This window comes from Apteryx mantelli, chromosome 2 (assembly GCF_036417845.1).
Source record: "Apteryx mantelli isolate bAptMan1 chromosome 2, bAptMan1.hap1, whole genome shotgun sequence".
Taxonomy (NCBI): Eukaryota; Metazoa; Chordata; class Aves; order Apterygiformes; family Apterygidae; genus Apteryx; species Apteryx mantelli.
Genome location: NC_089979.1, coordinates 40804759 through 40832735, shown reverse-complemented (window position 1 = coordinate 40832735; position 27977 = coordinate 40804759). Strand labels below are relative to the sequence as shown.

At 35.0% G+C, this 27977-nt stretch overlaps 1 protein-coding gene across 1 annotated transcript in view; it reads right to left on the bottom strand.

The window, feature by feature from the left end:
* The window catches only part of C2H8orf34 (chromosome 2 C8orf34 homolog), a 148738-nt gene that overhangs the window by 6640 nt on the left and 114121 nt on the right, over positions 1-27977 (bottom strand). The window contains exons 9-11 of the mRNA XM_013942798.2: positions 19062-19147; positions 13627-13700; positions 4036-4156 (exon numbers count right to left, since the gene is read on the bottom strand). Coding sequence (XP_013798252.2) covers positions 4036-4156; positions 13627-13700; positions 19062-19147 — 281 coding nt within the window. The remainder of the gene's footprint in view (positions 1-4035; positions 4157-13626; positions 13701-19061; positions 19148-27977) is intronic.

Here is a 27977-nt window from a genome sequence, read left to right as displayed (position 1 = left end):
AAAACAGTTTAGAGGCAGTGATGAAAGTGTCTTCTGAATTCATACAAAACATATTTTTGCTTCTAATGTATTAAATCAGATAGATACATCCAACAAAGTTAGGTGAGGGTAGTTTAGTATTTAGTTTAATATAGCTAGCATACTGAAAAGTCCTGACAAGTAAAAATGTCCAGAAGCTTAAGGAACAGTTTACTCAAGCTTACTTTGTTTTAGGCAATTGTTATCAATTTTTCATTCCCACCGACATGGACCCTACTGAAACTTGGTTTTGATATGGACAGTTGGCTTCCTTTAGAAAAGCAGTACTATTTTCCATTAGACGGTATAAGTCACAATCTTAGAAGCTCTAAATCAGCAAGGCTATACTGATTTAAACTGCTATTAAGTAAACCTATATAAAATCTGGATTTCAACAGATATGCAGATAACATATCTGCATACAACATGCGAGCCTGCATGTAACAATAACTTCAGGTACTAAAAGCCCTAAAATAAACAAAATCTGATTTTCCAATATATAGTTCAGAATCTATTTCACTTGTGTTTACTAGTAGACATAAAAATAATGCTCTATGTATAATAATTAAAGATGTGCCACCTTTAACATTAACTTATTTAATAATAACACTTTGGAAACATGAAAGTAAGCTATGTCAGTTTGTAGTCACATAGAAGATATCCCACACATTTAAAGTGCTATTATTAAAAAAGATGCTAAAACTGGAACAGTTGTGGAAGCCTTGGATAAAACTTTCTCAACTCCTTAAAGATCGAATGTTTTGCTGCTGGCAAATTTTGAAATGTAGTTATTGTTTTTAGCACAAAGTTAAGAAGGTTTCTAATTGCCACTTTAATCTAACTAAAAACTGACCTCACAAAATCAGGTAGTTATTTTCATTTTGAAATAATGATGTCTTTAAGTACTCTTCCATTATGCTTTTAGAAAAAATCAATACACATCACTTTGGAACTTATAAGATGTTGGTTCAAATCCAGGGGCTAATAAATGATAATGTGAGTTACCCAATTTAAACCAAACGAGGAATATGTTCTTCTAAAGATTCAATTTAGTCTGTGCCTTTGCAAAATTACAGATCTCTAACTTCTCCATGGCGCTTCAGTATGCTAAAAAATTATCTGAATATTTAATGATTTAATATGAGCTCAATAAACATTGTATTTTGGCTCATGTTTCTTAATTTCATATAATAATTGAGTCTGCAGATAAACTGTTTGAATAATTTCTCCACATATAATTAACATGTTCTCATAACATAATTGTTCAGTTTCATTTACTGCACATTCTCTGTTTGATTTTACTTCAGTAAGTATCAGATTCTCAACTAAAAAAAAAAAAAGCAACTCTCCAGCCTTGCAGTGTTATCAGATGTACAGCAAATACCAGAACTGAATTATGACTTAGGATTTTTTTAAATACCTTGTCAGTGCCATTTGAAGGAAGACAAACCACAGACAAAAGAGCAAAACAAAGGCATTTTCTTGCCTATCAGAAATACCAGAATAAGAATATGATTCATAACACTTTTAGAAAATGTTTATGCATTCAGAAGTTCTTCTTGTAATAAAATATATTCCAGAAGTATGCAGCTACCAAAGAATGAGTACTACAAACCATATTGGCAAGTTGCTGGAATTAACTACCAACAAAAAAATAATTCTCTACTTTTGTTTGATATAAAGCAGCCACAGTAACATAAGAGACTGGATCTCAAACAAAAGCATTGCTAAGCAATATGCAGAGAAGGAAAAAAAACCTGGTTGCTTCAAAATCTGAGTCAGTAAAAATACTGCTTTCAAATATTGGGGTGTTGAGTCACTTGCTGACACTTGGTGTTAATGCCCCATTTAGCCTTAGGCACCTACCTGTACCTATGTTTCATCCAGCATGTAGTCCATAAAAGAAAGGCAGGCTCCTTAAGAAGACATTTAGGAGCATCTGAGATAGGGGATTACTTCTCATCATTATACAGGTAGCCCAAATCCTAATTTAGGCATATAAATGATTGACTAATATTGGGTAGAATAAATAGGTTTCATTGCATTTAATAGAAGAACTGAAACAAGAAGATTTGCTGATATCAGAGGTGCTAGAACTTTGCAAATGTGCAATGAGACAGATAAGGCTAAACAAGAACACGCCATTATTATCTGAGGTCCTTTGAGTTGATGCTTCATGGAAATTACATAATGCTTGTCTGTCAGGGGAATAATTGTCTCAGGTAGCAGTGGCATCATAATACGAACTCAATTAATTAATTACTAGGAATAAGAGAGTCTAATATCTAATGACTGGACCATTTTCTTGTGAAGGTCTCCAGTAGAAAAAAATTATAGTGTGGTGAAACAGCTGAACCCCAAATACAGTGTAAGTGAAACAACAGGCTTAAAGCCAACTGACAAGAACAGTATTGATGTGACAGAGAAGACCTCGCAGGTCACACAACGGCATACTGAATCTCAGAGACTAAGAGAATCTAGCTAGTTAGTTTATGGTTAATTGTAAGTATTTAAAATTCCATGTTGTGTTCAATATGGTGGTTATTATTGTCAGCTTTGTCTAGGGACATCTAAGGAACTGCATGTTTAAGAGCATCTGGTATAATCATGCAAGAAGAACCAGTTAAGACATAAACCAAGGTAATGAGATCTTCACCAGACCCCTTCTGAGTGACAACTTCAGTAACATACGGGAAGGTGAGTGCTGCCTCAATGGCAGGGGCCCATGGCGTTCTCAGGTCCCTGCTGCGCACCCAGATACCTGACAACCATAGCTCAGCATGCTGGTCTCCTGGCTCCACATGGCTCATAGGGTGACTAGATGTTCCTGGGAGTTTCAGCTTGCTGAAAGTAGACATGGATTTTCAGTCTAGTTCTGCAGTGAACATTTCTAATAGCTACAGTGACTTGAACCTGACACAAAAATTGAATGGCAGTATCTCATGTTTTCAGAAATGAAAAATGGTCAAAATTTCTTCACTTGTAGATGTCATAATTTTTAGTTCTTGTTCCATTTCAAGTGAAAACCTTTTCTAAATGCTGGTGCTTCCCTCATTGCACTTACAGCTTTGTCTTTTGCCCTGACTTCAGCTGCAATAGACCCTAGACAGAACTACAACAGCTGTACAGCTCCCAAGGCTTTCTGACCAATATCATTGGTGGAAAAAATGACCAAAGTCTTTTAAAAAATGCCACTGAAAGTGTTATCTGCCTCACTCTATGGCTGATTTGGAAGAATGGTCAGGCAAATTTCATTTCTTCCTCCACCTTACATACACACTGTGTTCCAGTTCTGTATTACTCTTCCCAGATTTGGCCCATGAAGAGCAGCTTTATATATGATCACCATGATATGACAAATAACATACCATATAGGCCTACCATGCTATAGGTCTGTGTCATGCCATATACCTAAAGCTGAAAACAAGAAAATACTGATTACAAAGAACAGCAAAATGCAAACTAGGATCCTCATTATCTTTTTCAAAAGTCCTGAAAGATATTTTCATTAAAAATGCATTGGGTGTTTTTTTGTTCGATCTTTTAGAAACAGTTGCGCTGTCAGAGATGTTGCAGAAGTTTCACTGCACACAAGTCAACAGACTTTGCTCAGGCAGAACTCTCATGACTGAGCTGGGCTCTTCCTGCAAAGCAATGCTTTCTCAATCTAAAAGTCCACTGCAGTCTTTTGGGGAGACTAGTTAACTGTAGATGAAGCATCAGTAATTCCTTATTGCATAAGTCTTGGCAAAATGTGTAAAATAAACATGTAATTAAGTTGTCTGGCTGCAGGACATTTAACACAGTTTAATTACTGTACTTACTGTAATTACACTATAGATTAAAATATTATATCTACAAAGACAATAATTGAATGCTGTTTCACTTCAATGAAGAAAGAGAGAAGTTTAAAGTTTTTTTCTATTTCCATCAGCTTCTGAGATGGATCATCTTCTCCATTGTCTGCAATATCGACATGGCTGGTTGGATGAGCTAGGCATTTGCTGTCATACATACCAGCTAGGTGTTTTTCCATGGTCTGAAGTTCTTTTGCTGCTAAGGAGTCCTTCAAGAGTTTCTGTCTTGGGGAACCTCCAGTTCTGACACCCACGGCATCCAGGGTCCAAACTGGCTGAGACTTACACAGATAAAAAGACAGAGGAAGATATCTAAGTGTACTTTTACATTTGTATGTAAAACGATAAAAAATAGTGGAGTAAGATGCTGTTCTCATTTAGAAAAGTTAATCTGGTGCTTTCTAAGTAGAATTAATATATAAGATTAATATGCAAAATTTTAAAAAATACCATTTTTCCCTTAAATAACATAAATAGTGGTTGTTAATTAAAATCAACATTTCTAGTCTAAAGTAATTTAAATATGTACCTGCACACAAGATCTTGCTTCAAGCTGAGGCAACATAACAGGACAAATTATTCAATGATTTACATTCTATTTACTTTTACTTAGTGGGGTTGCACTTAATTTAAATAACCATAACATTTGGCATAGTATCTCTGCAAAGCAGCACTTCTGGGAATAACACAGAATTTCCTAATCAAAATTGCCACTGCAAGAAGTATTACTTTCAGGAACAGCAACTAAATCATGATGGCAGTACAGCAGCATAGAAGGGATGCTTGCAAACAGACCACCTAGCCAATCACTTGACTGTTGAATGCTGTAGTACTCAGTTACCTACATTTTCTGGAATCCATTCAACACACTTTCAAAAAATGCCTTTAAAATACAACACTATGAGGTAAATTTGATAAGCTTTTATGTGTTCATTTGAGATAAACAAAAACATATGACAAGATGGGTGGCTGCAGATAGCTGCAGCATTTAATATTTTTTTTCTGGTTGGAATCTCAGGCTATAGGGGAAGGTGTACTGTAGTTCAAAGGATGAAGAAGGAAATACAAGTTGGATAGTCCTCTGCTTACAAACAACTTGCTTTAACAATAAAACTAACTAAAACATTGTAGTTGCCTTTGTTTTTGGAAAAGTAAGTGTAATTCTTCAGAAGTACACTGTTATACAGAATATATATTTCTGATCTGTTCCAAATAAACAACATCTTGTATGCAACTGATCATTGTGAAGCACAAATTTGTCAAGTATGTTAACGTATACTGTAGATTCATATTTATAAAGCAATATCTATACTGAAAAGCTGCACATTTGTACATAAAAAGCCTAGTCATATTTAGCAGCATATTAAATGCTTCATACATGCTGATATTAACTCACACCATTGTTATTAACTCACACAATTTTTAGAACAGTAATGACATTTCTTGATTTACCAATTGGCTTTTACAGTAGTTTTGCTTTAGTTAAAGTTACCCATATTTAATCCCAAGTAATTATAAAGGAACAGCTGAATAAAACAGTAAGTTACCCAGAAGTGGAAGTGATCCTACAAATACATTTATTTCAGATGTATCACTGGGTCTGATATTCTTGTTTTCCCAAGAGACTTTGAACATTTGCCACTTCAGTTTGAGATGTAAATTCAATGGCCATGTCAGAATCAGGCTAGTTGAACTCACTAAAGAATATTTGCCTGTATTAAATTATTCACATCACTAAATGTTTGTTTCTAATAGATTATTAGTTGCTCAATATCTATCCCCAGAGGGCAGATTATTTTATTCCACGAGCAGTTCCTCTGAAATACATGAAACTAAGCAAGAGATGGAAAAGGGAATAGAGCTTGTAATAAAACTCTGATATTTTAACTTTTTAATCATTTTGTAAAAATACTCTTGTCCACAGATTTCTATAGGGGAAACGGGCCTTTTTTAATTAGTTTTTGTAGTGTATATTCATAAAGAGCAAAACAGCAAGACTTCAGTAATCACTATAGGGAAAAAAATCTTCAAAGTTATAAGAATACAGTCTTTTGAATAAACAACTTCATGCATAAATATAATTCTGATGAAATAGAGAATAAAAACTAGTCAGCTGCCTATGGTAATACTTGAAGACCAAAGGTCTCTTAAAATTCTTATTGTACTATTCAAGTTTATCACAAAAGAATTATTATAGATTTTCAATAATCCCTAATAACCCAATCTGCTAAAAATGCAGACTTCCAGCGTTAGTCTGGTGAAAGGAATTCACTCTCCCTCTCCCAGTTTCTGGAGGTAAAATGGAGTTATCATCCTTTTTGTCTCCTCTACTAAGAAACCTCTGCTCTTTCTTATCCTGTGTTTTTTTTCCTGTACCTTATTTCCTTTCCTTTATGCACAGTAATGTAATACATATATAACTAAGGTGACTGTGCGAGTAAAGGCAACATAGCCTACTGCCTATAATGAAAACTAAAGTAATGGGACAAAAATGATTCTTTACCTAATGGTAAAAATCACAATATTGCTATAGAAGTTTATAAAAACATGAATATATTTATGTCTAGATTAAATCATTTGAAATTGGCAGACTTCAAATCATGAAGATCATCAAACATAAGCAGTACCTTTAACACAGATTTTTAAATCTCATGTAAGTTCATGTAAGACATAGATATGCCTGTGTATGAGCACATACAGGCAAATGGAGACATGCACATACATACATTATATAAATATTTGTGTCTGCCTTCATCCTGCTAACATACAGCTACAAGGCATATAGAGAATTTGTGTTAGCTTTTTGATGTAACACAGATATATACATTCTTTCTAAGAATAAATATTCATCTTGCATAAGATTTAGAAGAAATACACAGTGATACACATATATTCACTCTCTATCAATACATATTGCTACATGTTCAAACTCTCTTTCAGATATACAGTCCTAACACTCTGTGAAATTAATGAGGTTACTCAGGACAATTTTTTTCCCAATTTTATATCTAGTCTATAACATTTTCTGTGCATTTTTGTGCATGGAAATACCATAAGTTTATGGCATTTTTCAGAAAATAGCATGACAAAAAGCCAGAATAATATTCCACTACTAATTATTGAACATGAGAGATATTTAATACTTGTATTTTAATTTAGTGATAAATTATATTTATAGTAGTGCCTTATAAATAAACATCTGATTGTTAGAAAAAATGATTATCAGAAAAATTAGAGAAAAGTAAGAATTACACCTGCAGTGTAGCCAGTTTTTTGTTCCTTCCCTGAAGCTAGACATTTCAGGATTTTAAACAAAACCATTTCAGTTTTTTTTAGGGGAAGACTGGGGAAAAAAATTTTTTTCTATATCCCTAAATACTGAATACAAAAAGTATTTTTTAACACTTTGAGGCTGTGAGTTCATCTAAGTGAATTTTACATAAACATTGACGGAGGTCCTCAGCATCTCCAGCCTACAACTTATGCAACAGCCCTATTTCTAAAGAAAAAGCACAAGCTGAAAGTAGACAGCAATAGCTGAAAAAGAGGATGTTAACAAGGGGACTTTGGAAGCATGCCAGTTCAAATGCTCTAGCCAGAAGAAATGAATTTATACAGTTCTAGCAGAATTCACTGGAGCCCTTTCCCTCCACTGGATGCCTGAGAATGAATGGCAGCAGTTACATCACTTAAGATATATACCCAGGCTTGCAAGCAATTTATTTAAACCTTCTTATTCCACTTAACCAAAAACTGTCCTTTGTCTATTGGCCAGGTGTAGCAGAGATAAAACACTAACTTCAGTTAACTCTGACTTCAGAATGTATGGTGATGACAGTAGACAAAGTAGGCGGAAAAATCTAGTAGGTGCGTACAAAGAATGCATAGCTTTTCAATGCTTTTAATATCTTTCCACCTCCAATCGCTCTTATTGTTCATTAAGCTTTATAAATAGCCTATTTAAACTAACATAAATTTTATAAATGGCCTATCTATATTACCAGGTTTTTAGATCTAACTATGAAGATGTTCCTGAAAGCCACCCTTGCCTTTTTAACTTCAATCTGCAGCACAGTGGCTTGATGGCTATGCTTCAGTAGAGCTTTTACTCCTAGAAAAACAATATACATGTGAATGCCTTGATCTTACCATCAGGCTGAACTGACATGGGCTGTGTCATACCTGTGTAAATACCCCTACCAACTCCCACGCAATGTTTTAGAATATCTAAACTCAAGAGGAAAGCCTCCACATTCCTAACCTATAACAACAGCTGGAAATCAGATGCTTGTTAGAAAAGAAATTACTCTTTGCTGGTGACCATAAAAAGTGTTATTAAAGACTGTGCCCTGTACTTCTATGTCATGTTGGCCTACTCCAGATTCAAACACATGTATTCAAATGCATGTGGATGGGCACACATACATCCTCTTTTCAAGTGCAGTTTCAGGGACTCTAAACAGAGAGAATCCCCAACTCACAAGAGAAAGTGCTTCTTCGTTTTTAAGAACTTTTAACGCTGAACTGCATGATCATTGTGAAACATGTAAGAAATCACCATGAAAAGATGAGCAATACTAGTTTCACCTAATATGGCAACTAATTTGCAATTCAATCATTAGTTCCTGATGAGTTGCAAAAATATATAATGAATTTTGATTGAACCTTGTCTTCTACATGGTTTTGCTAATCAAGTGCAAATTTTATTGTTAATTTGAGGAGATAATACTGTGAAAAAGACAACCATTCTTAGTTTTCTATGTACACTCTACCATTTCTTGGCTAACCAAGCTGAAATATAAAAATTTCCCAGTTTCCTTCAACTAAAAAAGAAAAATTTCCATTTCTTCAGTGATCCATTTGTAAATCTCCCTTCCATGTACTTCTGACCAAGAAGCTGAGGACAATGGCTGTTCAAGCAGGTGAACTTTTTGTATAATATTTTGAAGGTTCTTCACAGAACAATCATTTCTGCATAAGAGTTCACCAAATGTTTAATCTTTCAGCTTCCACAATGTGTTAAGGCACATAGGGTGAACTAGTCAACTTGTTTGTTAACGTACTCTAGAAATAAATAATCCTCCTCAGAGTTCTGTTCAAATTTGGCAGCCAACTCTAATCTCCATCTTCCATATTAGGGCCTGTTCTACTTGAAATACCATGTAATTGAAATTATAAGCTTTCTGCTTCCCATGGCAGTCAGCCAGCACATTTTACGCTAAACCTATATTAAAAAAAAAAAAAGGATTGAGCTAGTCTTCTCCATACCACAATTTGGGTTAACTTATACGTAAGTTTCCTATTTACAGGCAAGAGAGGAGGAGGAAATATGTGGGCAACTGGGAATCACATTTGTTTCAGCATCTGAAATGTAACCTGAATAGTTTTCTTTTCAGTGATTCAGCCCTGTTTTATTTACTGTCATTTGGAGTAATATTTTTGAATTTTTCATGCCAAAGATACCACAGTCTTAAAACACTGAACATGAGAGGTAAGAACAAGGCACTGTTAGATTCTTTTTTTCTAATTTTTTTAAAGCTCAGAAAATTCTCTCAATTTAAAATTACATTTTAGAAGGTTAAATGTTTTAAAATAAGAGTATTTTTACTCCAGAACACATTTGCCATTCTATGTGAACCAAGAAATTTTGAAGGTCTCCTTGGAAGCGCTAACCATAATCCGCATGCAGTGTCTGCCAGCGGGGCTGACAGAACTACGCTTCCGCAGGGCCGGCGCCTTCCTAGAAGCAGCCCTGTCACGCACAGAGCCTGCACCTCAACAGGGCGACGGCAGCCACGCCGCTTGTCACAACAATCAGGCAGGCACTTGGACTGACGAATTTTTGCAATATGCAAAATGATATCCATAAAAAGGGTATCAGCAGGTGAGAAGTGAAAAAGTATTTTTAAGTACTACGGGTGCTCTCCAAAGCAAAAGAGAACTTTAAAGGTAAGAATTTATTATTTTGCAACTATATATATGTAATGTTGTATTTATTTTATTAAGTTTGTTTTGCTTAGGTTGGGTCTAGATAAAAGAAATTCAAGGTATGTAATTCAAACTTTTTGCTTAACTACTGGTAGGAAATTTTTCCTACTTCTCAAAGACCTTGATATTATATTCTTCTATTATATTGTTTTGTTAATGTAGCTAACAAAAATTACAGTTACTCATTTACAGGGTTTTTTTTGACCAGTTGCAAGTGAGTTGTACTAATCTAATCTTATTATTACTATTTAAATTTAAATTTAAGATTAAAAGGCAAAAAATTTCAACTTTGTGTGCCTCAATTTTCAGAGCTAAATTCACATACTTACAAAAACGAACTTGGATTTGAAAACATTTGTATCAGAATGTACTAATTTTGTCTGGATATTATACAAATATGACCTTCATAATTCATACGACCTCACAGGCACACCACTGCTGCTCCTGATGTGGCACTGGAAGCATGAGATATTTATTTTAATGACTAACCTGCTTAAATGCTAAACAGTGGCCCCAGTCCAACAAATAATTTATACCTTGAGTTAAATACTCAAGTTTAGGTTTGTTAGAGTGGTTGATTATGCTCAAACCTGTACAAACATTAAGTTACTTCCCACCACTGTTCGCAGAGAGAATAGTGAGAAAAGCTAAGAAAGTCTCTATGAATTACAATTAAAATTAAGTATCACTGAAATATAGCCGTATTCAGCACAGATCAATAGCAAGAGCTAAAAGTTTAATTTTTCCTAGTGCATGAAGCCTCAAATCATTTCAGAAATTTAATTATCCTAAAGGAATTTCTGTATTCATCATAGTAAATCCATGTGTGTATTCTTACTAGGAAAGCAACTGAGAAGTTCCAAAGGTAGTAAGGAAAATACAATAAAAATATTTAAAGCAAAACACCTCTATAAAACAATTTATTATTATTTTTTCCACAAAGAGCAAAAATTCAAGGCCAATTCAGGCAAAAATGCCTTTTGCAGCTGGACAACTTTATTCCGAAATTTCTGTTACACTTGGATTAGATCGGCTTACATGGATAATTTGCAAAGAAAAATATATGTTTTTATGTGTACATGAAAGGCAAGATGAGAGAGTGCAAAGATTCATATGAAGAAAAAAACAATGACCAAGAGTCCTGTTAGGTCCAGGTGAAGAAAAAAAGAAAAACTACACAGAGTGAAGCCACAGCCACTCAATAAAAGCACCCAGTGCATGTATCCTGCTTCCTTCTATTAATAACTGTAAATTCAGTAGCTTCCTCTGACAGTTTACTTTGCCACTTCTACCAGAATTTCACCTTGCCACCTTATTTTTTCTAGTTTCACGTAAGCATTTACCTTAAAGGTTGCTGGCCAAATATTTTCAAACTTTTATCTTCAGAAATATAAAGCAAATGAGGGCACTGAGTGCAAGCCACAGCAAAAATCTCAAAGGAAAAAAAAAGCTTTGCATTTTGCCTAGCTCCTTTGTTGTATTAAATATTTGTCATAAAATGAGTCCTGTAATAAACTAGGATCTCTATGTAAGTTTTGAATGTTTGTTTCCCCTTTGAATGCTGGCAAAACACCAGAGTTTGGGAGAAGTGCTGACTCCTGTAAATACTTCAAGCTGCTTTCCGTTAGCATTACTTATTTATTCAGTACTCACTTTGTTTGGGATTGTGTGGTATTGAAAATATAAGATCTAAATGACCCAAATGTTTTTATTTCTATGACTAACCCTGTCAAAGTAATGAAAACTCTTAAATCGAAAACAATATGAAATTTCAGTTAATAGAGACTACTCATAGTAGACTATATTAAACCCTGTAGAAAACGTTTGCAGGATGGGGCCCCAAAAGCAGATAAAGATGGGGCAGTTGGAGGAATTCAGAGATTCAGAAAACACAGTTATTGTCTTGTTTGTTTGTTTGTTTGTTTACTGAGGATGGATTAATACATGAAAACCTGCAGCCACGCCAGTAAAAAAAAGGTAATGACCTTTACTTATGCTCCACATTTTACAATATGTCTTTTCAAGTTTGACTTTTGGGCATACTGTGGGGAAAACTTCAAGGACAACTCTTATGAAAACCTTTTAAGGAAAAATGAGTCTAAAATACTAGCACACCTTCAGACTTAATAACTGATTGAATTGGAATGAAAAAGTTATGAAAGTTCTTGATTGTTCAGATATCACCTCTCTTTGTGAAAAATAAAGTGTAGTAAAAATTCAGTTAAAACAGCTTAAAGGAAAATGTCTAATTACAAAACTCTTCATACTCTTCAGAAATAGAAAACATAAAGACTGTTACAAGACAATCATCATAATGATAGTAGAGATTACATTGAATGATGTTAGATGTAGATGGTGCCTATCTGTTCAAAGTAGTGGCATCCAGCTTGGTTTAGTCTCCACATCACAGATCTTACATGTGGACTTACTCACTGAACATTAAAAAGGAACTCCCACAGCTCTTTTTATTTTCTAAAGAAACTTTTGCATAATTCTTTCTGATTTATTCCATAGTTTTTCTCAAAACATCTCTTCTCTGAAGGGAGAGGCACTTTTAAAGAAAACCGGTCAAATATACATAAATGTAGAGAGATATTAATGATAATGACCAGTTTAACTAACAAGAGATTCATATTACTGTAGTGGAATGCAGTATTAGCATTAAAAATGGCAGGTCTTGAACTAGATCAGCAATTTCTAGATATAATATGCCTATTTGAGTTACTGTTACAATCTAATTTGTCCAATCATAATAAGTCTACAATGAACATCGTATTTATTCTTTTTATTCCTCATCTTATATATATTTGCAAAGCACGTATAACTCACAAAAATGTATTTTGCATATCAATTCTGAAGTCATTTTACAGATATATTTCTTTCTATTTTAAAGAATTTGTCAGAACACATTGCAAGAATGCGTTAATGTCCACAACTTCCGTATGCAGAACCAAAATTCTGTCTCTATATTTTATATGTGAGGATCGAGAAAGAATAAGTCTCACTGGAAGTCATTAGGGGACCATGGAACAGATCTCTACTTCTTCAGAAGCTCAGATTTCTAACACAATACAACTAGCCCCAAAGTTCCTATTATATCCACTTCTGAAAATTATTTCACTTCTGGTTATATTTTCTGCAAATTGTAAAGATTTCCTTAAACTTCAAAATAAGAAATACTGATGAAAATATTAACAGACCTTTCCCTATTTTTTAAAAAAGTTAGTCAGAATTTTTAAATAAATACCTCTTGTATATTAGTTCCAAGCAAATGTAACCAAAAGGCTAAATTACAGTTGAGATGTTGTAATGTCAAATTTCATAACTAAATTTAGAATTTGAATTATTTTGTTTTTGTTAATTATTAATTATTTTGTTGTTGGTTATTATTATTAATTTTGCAAATTTGAAAATTATCAAACAAGTAAAATGGATATTTCACCACTAACAAGCATTAGAGAACATACAGACATAGTCTAAAATGACTGCACTTTCAATGGGAGATATGCACATACGTCATTGGTAATGCATGGTTTCATGTGAGATAATAACAATAGATTTCAAAATACCATTGTTCCCAGACTGAAAAAATTAAAACTGCCATAGAATTGGATATTCAGAAGGGACAGGCAAATTAAGGAGGGTTTTTTTTTTTTTTTTGGATGACAGTGCTGGCAAGTACAATTTTACGTTTATGCAAAATCCAGTTTTTATCACATTATTTTCAAAAATTAGAGGATTATCCATAAGGGAAGATACTTACAGATCCTGCTACTTGAGAGGCACTCTCAAATTCATCAATATCTTCCATTAGTGTTTCAACCCCAGATACTCCAGCTGTTCCAAAGTGACAGAAGAACAGTAAGTCACTCTAATTAATTAAGCATAATTAGTCACCTTGAAAATAAAATGCCTATAAGTTAACTGATAGGATAGTAGATGTCACTTCCATACAAGCACTGCTTTTCAGGTACACTTGGATGGATTTTAATTTATGTCTGGACTCAAACTCATTAGCCTAATACAATTTGGAACAGTGCCTTTAACACTACTATAGTGATGAGCAAGGTACCTTCAGCTGCCAAGATGTCTTGAAAGTTGTTTATTATTTTTTACTGTTAAAATTAAATATTGTTTGCCTTTTACACTGTATAGCTCTTCAGCTCTAATAAAAGCAATTTAACTTAATTTAATTAATTCAGTCAAACCAATTAGAATGTAGTTAAACATTCCTGAAATAAGCAGTTCTGGTCATTTTACGAAATGCCATGCAGGCCATGATTTTTTCCCATGCTGACACAAGTGTAAAACAACATGACTTCATCAGAAATCCAGAATGTCTCTTTAACACATGCAGAAAGACTTAACATAGAATTTATGTGCCTATTTCAGAGAAAATAATCCCCAAATCCCCATGCTAGATAGTGTCACTGCTTGCCTGGCAGTCTGCTGGCACTCAGATGCAGCAAGGTGCCCTGATCTTCCCTGAGTTCTGCTGTTATTCAGACACTAGCAGGGAGGTCCTTACATTTCCAGAATGACCCGGTTTGTTAAATATCTCAGACTGTGCTTGGCATAAAGACAGAACTATGCAAACCTGCAGCAGCCATGGTCACCACTTTCATTGCAAACACAACTGAAAGTGGAGGAGGAAGAGGTGATAATGTTGCGAAGTCATTAAATGGTCAGAAATTGGGAGATCTCTTCCTTCTTTTTTCCTTTTTTTTTCCTTTTTTTTCCTTTTTTTTTCCTTTTTTTTTCCTTTTTTTTTTTTTTAAGATACCTTGTATGAAGTTCGTAGTGTTTTCTCCTGGCTAAGCCCAGATAGGTACTTTCTGAAGATGTAGGTTTTTGAAACACCTTTCAGAGGGGGCAAGTGGCTCTACAGGTGATTCAGTAACAGCCTGATGTTGAATGGAGCAGGATTTTTGCCACTGTCATGTCTGGTTCTCATCACTAATTCCCACATATTCCCACACACTTATTAATTTTTTAACTCTAGTCATAAAGTTCCATCTGGAATAGCACTATACATGTTTAATGCAATCCTATCTCCAATGAACATCCCCAATTTCAAACTCGTCCTCTACCTCCAAATGCCTGTTTTGAAGTTTCTGCTATATTGGTACTTTAACAAAAAAAACAATTTAGAAGCTATATATCACAGCCTTTTCAAACATACTAGGTAGAAATAGGAGCTGGTTAATTACAAATAATAAAAACCAACTACTGTTTGACTCATGCAGACAGGGATTGAACTACTGATGTGAAATTTGCTTAGTAAAATTTATTTAGTACACTAAATGTAATGTATCACAACACAATCTGCAGACCTCACAACGCAACAGAACAGGCAATACCACATGTACGCTGTGCATAGCGCCACACAATCTGTCATTTTCAATCCAATTATGTTATTCCAGGTCGAGTCACAAAAGAAACAAATCTTTTCCCACACCTTGGAAATATGTGGAGCTGCATACTACACTGCAAAGTGGCTCACTTTACAAACAGCTTTTCTCAGATAAATTGGGCAGTGTTTTAAAAGTTTAGAAGTGTCATGCTTTTCCTTTATCCAACATTGAGTTTGTTCCCTAACTAGATACTGTATTTCACGCTTCCTTCTAGAAGAATGCACTGACTGCAAAGATCTTAGTTGCAATAATTTTTTTTCATAGTAACAATTGCGTTCTGCCTTATATCATGGCTTTCCCTTGAAGGGTAAGGCACTTAACAGCAAAAAGGATGGAAACAAGTGCTAATGCACAAGTCCCTATGGTACTTCCAGGCAACTGGGATTAAATGAACACTTATGTTTTTAGTGACAATATTTCATAATATCCAAACTGAAAAAAATACACATCGGTAGATGAACTCTACACTCCTCCACCATCAAAAACAGAGTGGGGGCTGACAGCAGCAGATTCCTATTGCATCAGTCCTGTTGCAGTGCCTATCTTCTGGAAATCATCTCCTCACCCCTTACCTTCATCTATCTATAGGGAAGAGGAGGAAGGCATTGCAGAAAACATTCAAAGACAGAGTAAGTAGCTTAATGGAGGACTGATCCATGAGAGAAATCTCGGAGGCTTGGCATCTACAGTGAAGTCACACAAGTCACTTCTAGTAATCAGAATCAGAAACCCAGCTATTTAATTCTTCACTTAATTACTTTCTGTGAAGATATATGGCCGTATGGGAAAGAAAAATAGTTTTGAAAGATTTTATTTAGTATAGTAAAAAGAAACTGCAGCGTTAAAAAGTCTTGCGTTTTCAGATCTCAAGGCCTGATTCCCCTCTCTTATTTTTATTACTTAGATCAAACACAACGCTGTTTAATTTGGCAGGATTACACTAGAGAGAAATCAGTGTAGTGGTTAATTAGAAGCAGGTTCAGATTGTCAGTGGAGTCAGTACAGTGCCTGACACAGCAGACAATCTTTTTACACAAGCTATAGCATTGACTTTATTAGGTGGAATTGCTTCAGTAAGGCTTATTTACAAGGGCTGTTAGATCAGATATGCAGACAATTACTTCTGAACCTAGTGCATTCAAAATCCACAAGAGAGATGTTCCAGGTTTAAGAGTTTAACAATTTGCCCACTAACCCAGGAACAAATCATTATCCAGAGAGAGATACCTCGACTTTGCCGAGCATCAGCACCCTGCATGCATATTCCTGAACCAATGGTTTGCATCAGCACTTCTCAGTGTAGAGTTTTCTCTCTGTGGAGTCATTGGTACTGATGAGTAAGAACAAAAAATAAGTTCAAATAGTCCTGGAAAACCCTGATAAGTGAAATCTGTTGGTCACATTCTTAGAGGACATGACTAAAAATTTAAAGTGCAGCATGATTCCTGGTTGTTTAGGTTTTTCTAACAATAGTTTCATTTTACATTCTCATTTATCATCTTCTTCAAATACACAGTATTTTTGGAAATAAATATCAAATATGCAGAAAATAGGTTATATGCTGCATTTATAGGAAAGATTGATAGAACAGGCAGCTGCCCAAGGTTTGTGCCTGTTTCTGGGCTGTGCTTACTTGTAAAAGCCAGCTGTTTTTTTTAATCAAAATGTATTGCTAGCCAACATTTTAGGAAAAAAAAATATGTATTTTAAAAGGCAGAACGTTTCTGAGAATGCTTCTTGTCAGAAATTTGGCAGTACCTCACTGCTGACCTCAGTATTTCTCCCCAAAGGGCTATGCTATTTTCTAGCTATATGGCTAAAAGGTTCACATATATTCACATACATGAGATAGATGTAGGTATAACAGTATAACAGTATGAATTTTGTTGCCCCACCTACCTATCTACCTTTCTCTCCCTATATTTTTATTTTTCTTTAGGGAAAAGGTGCTTCATCTTCTCTACACCCATACTGACCAGAGAGTATCCAGAAGCATAATAAAGTGGTCAAAGTGAAGATGGCTATAGCACTCTGTGCTGCATACTCTGTGATCATGATAGAGGCAGCTTTATTATTACACAGCATTCAGCACCTCCTGAGAGTTTCCTCTTCTCCCACCCTGGTGCCTCTGCCCATGAGCAAAATTGCAAACCTTCTGCTCCCACTAATCCAAAAAGAAGCCTACAGTTTCAGAGGGTGGCACAGCAAGGTGGGTATGCTTCTGCTTTAAGAACTAGGGTATGCAGGAAAGGAGTAGAAGGGCAGAGATGTGTTTAAAACAAACTGTTTCGGGAACAGTAGAACTTTCTTCTACAATATATATGTCTTATACCTCTACTTTTTTCCACTGCAATAATCTCATGCTCATATATAACATAACCTATTCCACACAAACCACCAGCATCTCTCTTCCTTGGGATTACTCTTACAACAGAAGAATTTTGCCTTCCTTTCACTGGGCTTCAGTGCAGTCACCAATCTGAGTCTCTCTTGCTGTTGATTTTCATCAGACTTATAAAAACAACATATTGTGTGATTTTGAGTCCTCTATTAATTTTGTTTAAAGTGACAAACAATAGATGAACAGAAAAACAAATGGCATGACTGTATTAAGCCATGTATTCTCAAGAAACCAATTTAAAAAATTTATCTTTAAAGACTTACTAGTTACTAATGCTGACATATGTTCCTTTACAAATGCAGAGAAAATAAACCAGCAAAAGATCAGATTGCTGTCGTACCTTATAGCACTAAATAGCAGACATTTAGTAGGATAATTAAAAATAATAAAAGCTGGTTCCGATTTGTTTTGCTTTAAGTAGTTGAAATGGCCATCAAAATCTCTGTGGCTGCTGAAGACTACATTGCAAATCAAATCTTCCTATTGACAGACTTTGCTGATTCTGCCCAGCAGTAAGGGAACGGACTGAAAGATGTATCTTTTTCAGAATCTCTGGCCAAACCTCTATACTTCTGTCTCCCTTCCAGTGACAGCTAAGATCAATTTCAACATCTTTCATAGGAAAGTAGGGCTTTCTCTCACAAGATATCCCTTAGGAAGGACCTTTTCCATTAGATTTTTTCTCATCCCCATCCAAATTATTCCAGGTGTCACTTTGTTCAAAAAACAGAGCAGAAACTGGAACAAAGCTGAATGTCCTGACTGCTGATTAGCACAATATGTGATTAGGCTTGTAAAAGGAGAAGAAGTGTTCTTTAGAGCTATTGTATACACTCCTTTTCAGCATGCTTTTAATTCTTTTCAGTGGTGCTCAGAGGGATCAGAGAAGCATTTTTTGATACACAGTTTAAAAACAGAGGAGAAATTCTGTAACTATTTTTTTTTCCTGCATACCATTTGGACCCTATATATACATATATACATATACATATACATATACATACATATACACACACACACACACACACACACTATTAAATCAAATGTTCCAAAGACCATTCTTTGGCAGCTTGCAAGGAACAGCCCATGTCTACCCTATTAAAACTTTCTTACATTTGAAATAGCATGGCCACATACGAACTGCCTACTAAGAATGATTTCTAGTCCAAGGCAGCTCGCAAAATTTGCCTTGAAACTGTTTGGGAGTGCTAACTGGCCAGGGCCAATACAATACTAGGAACTCTTCTAACAGATTTAAATTGTAAATGATTGAGTTCAAGTGCCCAGGAACACTCTCTGGAAGTGAATCTTCTTACAGCCTCTACTCTTTAGTCTAAGTTGCTGGTGATTTTGATGGGCAGAAATATGTAATAAATAACTCACCATCAGAGTCTGACATTGCTGGCTCAGGAGTCTGAGATATCACTGAGACATCTTCTGGTCTTTCTGCCAAGTTATCTCCTTGCAATCTAAATTATGAAAAATTGAATGAAAACATCTATAATCATATTCCATAGATAAGACACAGAAGGAGGTTAGCTTTGACTATATACCCTACTCACAACAATGTGCTAATTAAAAGGGTAGCTTTGTTGAAAAGTAAGCATACATGGTCCAATCATATGCAACCTCATATGCAATCTATTATACCATTCCAGATATCCAGTAATCCAAATTATCCTCTAAGAGTCAACTGAGCTGACATTTGTAAAAAACATTTGAAGATTTATTTTAATAAAAAAGTGGACTTTCAATGGTTCTATGTACATATGAAGCCCAGCAAGCATCCTTCACTATATTCAAAAATATGTTAACAGAACAGGAAAATACATGCAAGAATCTTTCCTGCTGCTTTGTTACTTTTTAAAGAAAAATTCAGTATTTTTTGAAGGCTTGGTCTTCAGGCTTTCCCCCTGCAACTGCTGACTGCGGTCAAAGACTTGACAGTACTTTACAAAAATAGTCCTTGTATCTGCTCTTTCTGAATGAGTATCCCAAGAGTGCCATAATCCTTTTTCAGGGTCCTATGAATCCAGAGCGCAGATCTTGCTCTGAAGAAATGGTTTGTAGCTCTTAACACAATATAACTGTCATTCCCATATTCAAAACGCGCCTGGATGCAATCCTGTGCAATGTGCTCTAGGTGACCCTGCTTGAGCAGGAGGGTTGGACTAGATGATCTCCAGAGGTCCCTTCCAACCTCAACCATTCTGTGATTCTGTGATTTACATAAAGGTTATCTTAAGTTGAATTTATTCAGACATGAAAAGAATATGAAACATGCAAGTGAGTTTTGCAGAATCCAGGAATCATAAAAATGCACTTACGTAGAATCTTGGGGAAAGAAATAACTCACGTCTTAAAAAAAAGTTCCTTTTACTCTCCTTTGTCACTCTCTGCAGCTGTGTTACACTAAACTTTGAATTAACCTTTGAAACCAAACAGCAACCCCATATCTGCCCTGACTATCTGATTTTCTTATTTTATGATTCCCACAGTCATCGTATCTGGATCTTAAATCATTTCCTTGTTTGTTTGATTCTCAAAAATTTTCCTAATAATTACTTTATTTCCCTTTATCACCTCTGGGATAGTTTATTTACAACAGAAAGCTCAAAGCAAACTCATGACTCTTACCTGAAGAGGCGATTCCACGGAAAACAGAATTCCTTAAGGTAACAAAAGTGTAAAACTTAGAAGTTGTAAACCTAACTTTGAAAATGATTTCTGTGACTCTTTTATAGATCTATAGCTCATTTATAATGCTCTAGTTACCGACTCTTCCTTACCTAACTTGTAAAACAGGCTCTTCTAAGGATGACTGTCAAGCAGAAGCAAATAACATTGTATCATTATCATAAAGATAGTGAAGTAGGGAGAAACTAACCTTTAAATGCAATAAACATACAGAAGAGGAATGCCTCAGTAATTATATCATTTCCATTTGCATTAAAATTGACCTGTTCTCCTTCATTACATACATACACACATGCTTACTGTAAACATATATTCAAGCTTATAAGGATATATATGGAATCACAGGAACCAGAAGTGATGTACCCTTCTCTGCAACCATCATGGTAGTTCACCTGTGTTTAATTAAAAAGGAAAATCACCCAACCTTCTCTTCTCAAGCTGCAGTCACAGAAAATTATCTGTAGAAGTAGGTAGGAGCTTCTTCTTTTGGGCCAACAGAATTTTCAAGATTTTATAAGACATTCCCATTCTGAGCTTTCATAAATCCAAACCCCAGAAAATCAGACATGAACAATTAAAGCTATTCTCATTTTATTCATGAAACCACATACATTTAAGTGGCCCAGCTGCCTAACGAAAAATATGCAAAAAATTCTCTGTTAAATGGGGACAGTCAGAAAATCCATTTCATATTTCCCTTTGTAGGAGGAAATGGGTGGGTGAATTGGGTCAGTGGGTATATGGGTGAATGGGTGTCTGTATGGGTAAATGAGAGGTTTGACAAATCTGGATTTCATTTTCACATGCAATTTTCAATTTATTTAAGTATTTTTTACATGTGGATTTGTATTGGAATAGATTCTCATGTGGCTTAAGCAATAGAGAGTCACAAACTTACTCTTTAGCTCACCAAGAGAATGCTATTATTAGGACTATTCTGATCTCTTCTTCAAAAATATTACTATTCATATAACACCTCCACAGTAAAACAAAAAAAACTTAAGAAATAGACTAATAGAAGCATGCACCTAGAAGAGCTTCTGAAGCCTTCAGAAGTTGATTATATATTCAGAGATATATTTTCAAATCTATCCTTGTTTATGCTAGTGTCTTTTCAGGTTCCTTCTTGTCGAATGTCTTCTAAGGAAAGAGTGTTGCACTATGCTGCAAATTTCATTAATGTTGGAAGGCCTAAACTATGAGATCCACTTATCTGGTCCCTGGTCCTATGAATGCATTTTCATCTCCAACTCTTTCTTGAAGAATAGCTGCACAGAGGAGTAAGTGTAAACTCTAAAGTAGACTTGATTCTTTATTGCACAGATAGAAATCCCTTTGGCAAATAAAGGTAAAGTGATATCAAATTGCTGAGTAGAACTTTCCATCCATTACTTTGGAAAAAGTGATTATAAGAAGAGCAACATATCAAAGAGTCACATTCCTGTTTGCAAAGCAATCTAAAAAAAGTCAAACTTTGCTTTTTCCAGACTGGTGGCTGGCTTTGAAAATCTTGGCTGTTTTTTCAATATATATTCTTTTAATAAAAAGTTAACAAGAGTTCCCTAAAACTTATTATCTTACTAATATTTTAGGGACTGTTTCTTTTAATGGGAATCTAAACTTGGTACCTAATAGCCAACATTTTTCTACATACATTCTGTTTATAAAGTCATCTCTTGCTTAGAGGCCACTGTTTCAGTTACATTCAACCAGCTGCACGTTGCACCATCAAGAGCTACAAAGGCAAACAACCTCCAGGCACATATTTCAGTTTCCTTTGGCCCAAATTTGTATATTGTACGACTTGTTCGGACAAAACGTCCACGGACACCACAACCAAGGTTTTCCTGAATAAGACCTACAGGACAGGTATAGTAGCATTATACCAGGTCTAATCACCACAAACAGGCTTGTGTGTGTGTGTGTGCGCGTTTGTGTGTGCGCACGCATGTGCAACAGGGCCATATTACTAGTATGATGAAGAAAGTATTATAAGAGTAGGCAAAAAGGAGACAAAAATATTTGGGCTACATTCCTTCACTGAGTCATGCACATTAAAATCCTATATCACCTCATCAGAGGAAGTAAGCACCAAACAGGAAAAAATCAAATCAAGACTGTAATTACAAAATTTTTTCATCCACTACTTTGAAAAGGTCTTTTCACACTCCTAAACAATCTATAAGCACACAGCTTTATCTAAGAAATGGTAGCGACTAATGTCAGCAAAAATAAAATGTGAAATAGGTTAGATTCAAATTAGGAAAATATTTCCTCTTGACTTGATATCTTTTGAAAGAGCAATGTTTGTACAAATATTTAAGACTTATCACCTTCTAAAATATTTTATATGATTTGCACGTAAGTAGCCTTTATCTACTATGTTAATTATTCTATTGGTAGCAGTGCAGTATTTGAAAGTAGGAGTAACTTACCTAAAAAAATCTGCTATTTTTTCCTGTCTGAAAGTCCAGCTACCTTAAGTTGTCACTAAAAAAATGAAAAATTACTTCTGCATGAACAAAGGTGATACAAAACAAATGTTGCAGTTTTGATTCAGCAACATGCTTACCTAAATAGCTTACTCCTCATTTTAATATTAAGTGAATTGCTGACCTGGAGCATTTAGAATGATTTTCTTTCTTAAAATGCAGATTATTAGAGAACTGTGTGTATCATCATGATGAGGATTACAATAGAGTCCAGCCATTTTACCCAGATGAAAAAAACCTAAGATGAAACCATTATTTGTACCCTAATTGCTAAACTAAAATGAAAATGGAGCCAATGCCATGCTTTATGTTGCATAACCTCTCACCAATTAGACTGTGTGAAATAACCTATGCAGGGCTTCATTTTGAGTAAAATTACAACCTCTTTTTTAACTTCTGCAAAATTTCCTTGGCAATTCTGACTGCCTTGTAACACCTCAGAACACATTGTTACATGGTACTACAGTCACCAACAATCTTACTGAAATGCTTGTAAATCTCTATGATTACAGGAGTGGAAAAGAACTGAGACATTAATTTCATCCTGCTGCTAGTGCAAGAAGCAGTACCCTAGAGAAGGATCAGATACTATTCCCTACTCTAGTTTCATTTGTTTCAAAAACAAGAGAAATAAAAGAGACTAAAGGCAATAAATGTTTCAACTTGGATCCATTTTCAAGATGACAGGATGTTCCAGGGGAATTTTACAGGGATTAAATATGAAGCATTTAAATATTTGTTACATGAGTTTAGTATTAGGGGCATTCTACACACACACAGGTGGGCTAAGGATTCGGTGCAGATCTGTATTTCTTGCCTGGTAGATGAGCTCTGTTGAGTGGCTGTCTGGTGGAGGTCAGCTGCAAGAGAGGCTGATCAAGTGCTACTAAGTCACAAATTTCTGTTGTGACTGGCCATTCAGAAAGACCCATTCCCATGTTCAGAGAAAGGCTCTTGTTCTTCTCTGGTGGAATATCTTAGTACAGGGAATGCCTCCAGACTACCTTTATTCCCCTTCCCAGCCACCCCCTCATCCTGCCATCCTGTTTTCAAATGTACAATAACATCCCTGTGGCAACCACATCAGTACTATCAACAGAAAATACTGAGTGTATTTTATCTTTCTTCTAACTTTAGTTAGCAGCTGGAAAGAAAGATGGCACCATATGAGCAGTTATTCTGCAAGACCAACTTTGCTTTGAGATTGACCAGTCATCCAACATATCATTCATTTCCAGACAATATAGTCTGCTTGAATTAATTAGAGTCAGATTCCTCCATCTATTTGTATAAAGCAAAGAGCATTCTATCAGTACTAAAGAAGGAGTAAGCAAGTATGAATGAATACATGCCATAAAGCTTTTTTTAAAGTCACAAGTGAGATTTCCATAGCAGCAACATGTGCCCCATTAGATGACTTTAAAAACCTCAAACAGCCTCCTTTTTATTTTCTGAAATTTACCAGTGAATCTTTTTGTTACTATAATGCTTCATACTTAGTTATACCAAAATATTACACTTAGAGCTATCTATATAATTTTATCTAATTATAGCTATAAAGAAGTAGAGACAGGAGAGGACCCTGATGTAAGGAAGGTCTGTTCTACGCAATTTGAAAAGGCATCTACTCTTTCTAACACAGTTCACTAGGACGTGATTCCTAATGAGCCTTTCTTCTAATCAATCTGATATTACTTATATTTTACAGAATGCTTAGACCTGATAGGACACCGTAACAAGATAACAAAGTAGGTTATAGATTCTGCAAAACTTAAGAATTAAAATTAATTCCTAATATATCTGCTCATTTCAGGAACTGGGTCCACAGTAATTAGTAACAACTGTCCAGATGTTAATATACCATGTGTTCTCACACAGCTTTACAGTATGCTCATCAAATTGCAGGAAAGCCTGAAAGGGTATGGTAATGCAAGAAGAAAAAGGAGGAAGGAAGAAGCTTAGACTAACCTTGTATTATTATGGCAATGAATATCTCAAAAGAACCAAACCTTGTTATGGCTTTGGCACAGAACAGCCTGAAGCATTACCATAGAAAGATTTTTCAAAAAAACCCATATATTTTCTGGAAATATGTGAATATTTTGGTCATATTGTTCATTCATGAACATCATTCCCATAATGTTAACAGATAAGAAGAAAAGAAAATTACTTAATAGAAATAATTAAAAACATTTAGCCACAAGCAAGGTACTTTTTAACATCAGGGCCTAACTAGAAGGAATACAGTATCTTGAACACAAAGAAAGAGAAATGTTTTTGATACCTGAATATTCAGATATATGCTCTCTACTATTTGTTGCTTTGTGTAAATTACTAATTAAAAGTATGTGCATCACAAATGCCACTGTAGGGGAAAAGTTGTCCTTTGAGAATTTTTTTTTTGTGTGTCAAATTGAATGCTAAATAAGAGAGGAGATTCACCCTCAGAGGAGGGTTGTGGTTCATGTACAGCCAGAAGAATTGGAACTGTGAGATTAGTACAATTCTGACAGGTAACCTGAACTACCCAGATTCCACAAATATGTCTTTTCAAAAAAAGCAACTAACCAAATTCCCATTCTATTCCTCCCAAAAAAGAACAAAAAAAACCCCCAAACCAAAGAAGGGTTGGCATTTTTGAACAAGCTTCCTTCAATACCCAAAATAAACAACTTCAGACAAGTATTACGAAATTATTGAATCTGGATAATTTCTGTAAAATATTTTGGTTTCTATGGAAATTGTTGGTTTTCTATTACTTCCTAAAGAGCATACATTTTCTTGGAAAAATCCTGATCTGCTTAGCTGAAGATTCAGCTGACTTCTTTTAGGTAAACATGGTGAGAAGTAGGCAAAAGCTCAGTATTAGATCCTACAGCAAAAAGAGCAGTAAAGCTGTTTTCACTTTCACCCAAGATCGGTGTATGCTTTTAAGGCTACAATGACCAAGTTCTCACAGTCTGAAAAAAACAGGCAATGTCATGTCTGAATTAGAATCCCAATTAAGGGGATTCTGGTCTGTTGAATCACTAATTTTGCATAAATTATTTCAAAGTAGGTTAACCACGCTCTTGAACAAATCCTAATGACTATTTCAATGATTTTAACATTTTTTCTTAAGAAGGAATTACTTTAAAAAAATCTCACCTCCTAAAGTAGTTATTAATTTGGTTCAAAAAAACATAATACAGACTTTGTACAGTTAAAGACTATCATGAATTTATTAACAAAACAGACACAAAAATATAACATGATGATGTTTCTTTGGCAAACAAAGGGAATTTCAGTCACAGATTAGGAGGGGTAAATTGGATATTTTTTTAACCATCTGCTTCCTTTCTGTAATTTAAAACATTACATCTTCATCTGACATGTCTCTCTGATATCACTGTAATACTGACCTATAATTTCCCTAAAACAAACACACACATCGCCCCAGGGAAGTTAGAGCAACAGAGGTCAGAGAACTCAAAGTCTTGAAAGCCCCCACTTGCTGCTTTTAGGTTACACTGAATGCTTTCTTCTACTTTTCCCTAGCAACCTCAACACCACACAAGTAACCATGCTCCAAGCTTACTAATCATTTCTTGTCCTGTATTTCGCTCTTTGATCCCAAACATATGATCCAAATTCTGATCTCATGTATCTTGACGTGCTGTCCCCGCAAGTTCCACACTCAGTTATACTAGTGTGAAATCCAAAGCTTCTCCAGCACCTAAATATAATGCCAGGAATTTCTGACCTACTCCATTTGTTCTACTAACATCTTTTACAAAAATAAAAATGTTAAATATGTGCCAGCAAAATCCTTAGTGCATTCACAGGTACAGAGGCAAAAAGATGTCAGTTTTCTGGTACAGACTATGTCAGTTAATATAATGGTAAAATTATATTAAATAATTATTATTAAATATATACAGGCAAAAGCATTCTTTTGCTGGTAAATCTCTCCATCTCCCTTACCTATATTCTAGCTTCCTAATGAAGATTAGGTTTTAAAAGAAGTTTATACAAATTTCTGATCAATAAACTACATAAGAAAAATGCCTTAGACCTATGGGGGCAAATAAAATAACAGAGGACTGTGAATTCAGTAAGTAATAAGAGTGGCAACCACTTCTCAGGCATAAAGCAATAATTGGAAAGCTCTGCAACATATCGTCTTGCTTTATCAAAAAACAAAACAAAACAAAACAAAACCCAGTATCATAGCTTTTATTTTCACCATAGACTAAAATACAGGAAGCATCTCCATTAAACAGAAATGAAGCAGGAGGACTACTGGATTATCCTGCAGAACACTATCTGGGAAGGCAGACATTTCTAAAATTAAGTCATAAGATTAGATGAAGAAACACAGATATTTAACAAAATAAAATCCAGGAAAATAAGTAACACATTTAGCATGCTCCCTTACTGAGATATATATTTCCTTTAAATACATTTTAAACAGGGGGCAAAGTTCGCAAGCAGGAGCATACTGTTGTCACCATCCATTCTATCCATGTGCGATGTATAGCACTGATATTCTTTGAGCTACACCCTGATCTGAGGTACAGTATAATCTAGAATAACTCCATTTTCACTGATACTAATGAGAAACAAATCTGTCTCTTACTTTTGCACTCACTTTCAAAAGGACATTATTTCTCAGTGATTGCACACCGAAACAAAGCAATTGATTTGCAAATTCATAGTAACTATAGTTAAAAATGAGCTCTGGTTGCAGTCCATTCTTTCTGCAAATTAAAAGTATTATTTTCCAGTCACTCTTCAAAGATTTTTGTGGAAAGTGTCCATGTCACCAATATATAATTCAGAGCCATACTGTTTTCAGCTGGTAACACTAGAATATTCACTTGCTGAGCAAAAGTTATACACTGACACAGCCTGAATAATAATATTTTCTGTGTGCTGTTTGCCTTTTCAAAACGTATGAATGCAGGTCTTTGTGCATTTTAATAAGTACATTCTGCAGCTATTTCTGAGAAGAACCAAAAGTAGAAATACATTTCCCAGAGTAAGGAATCCATAAAGAGACTGAATTATCTAATCCTTTTACAGGATGGGAAATTAAGCCATTCTTATGGCAATCTTTTATCTTCTGCTG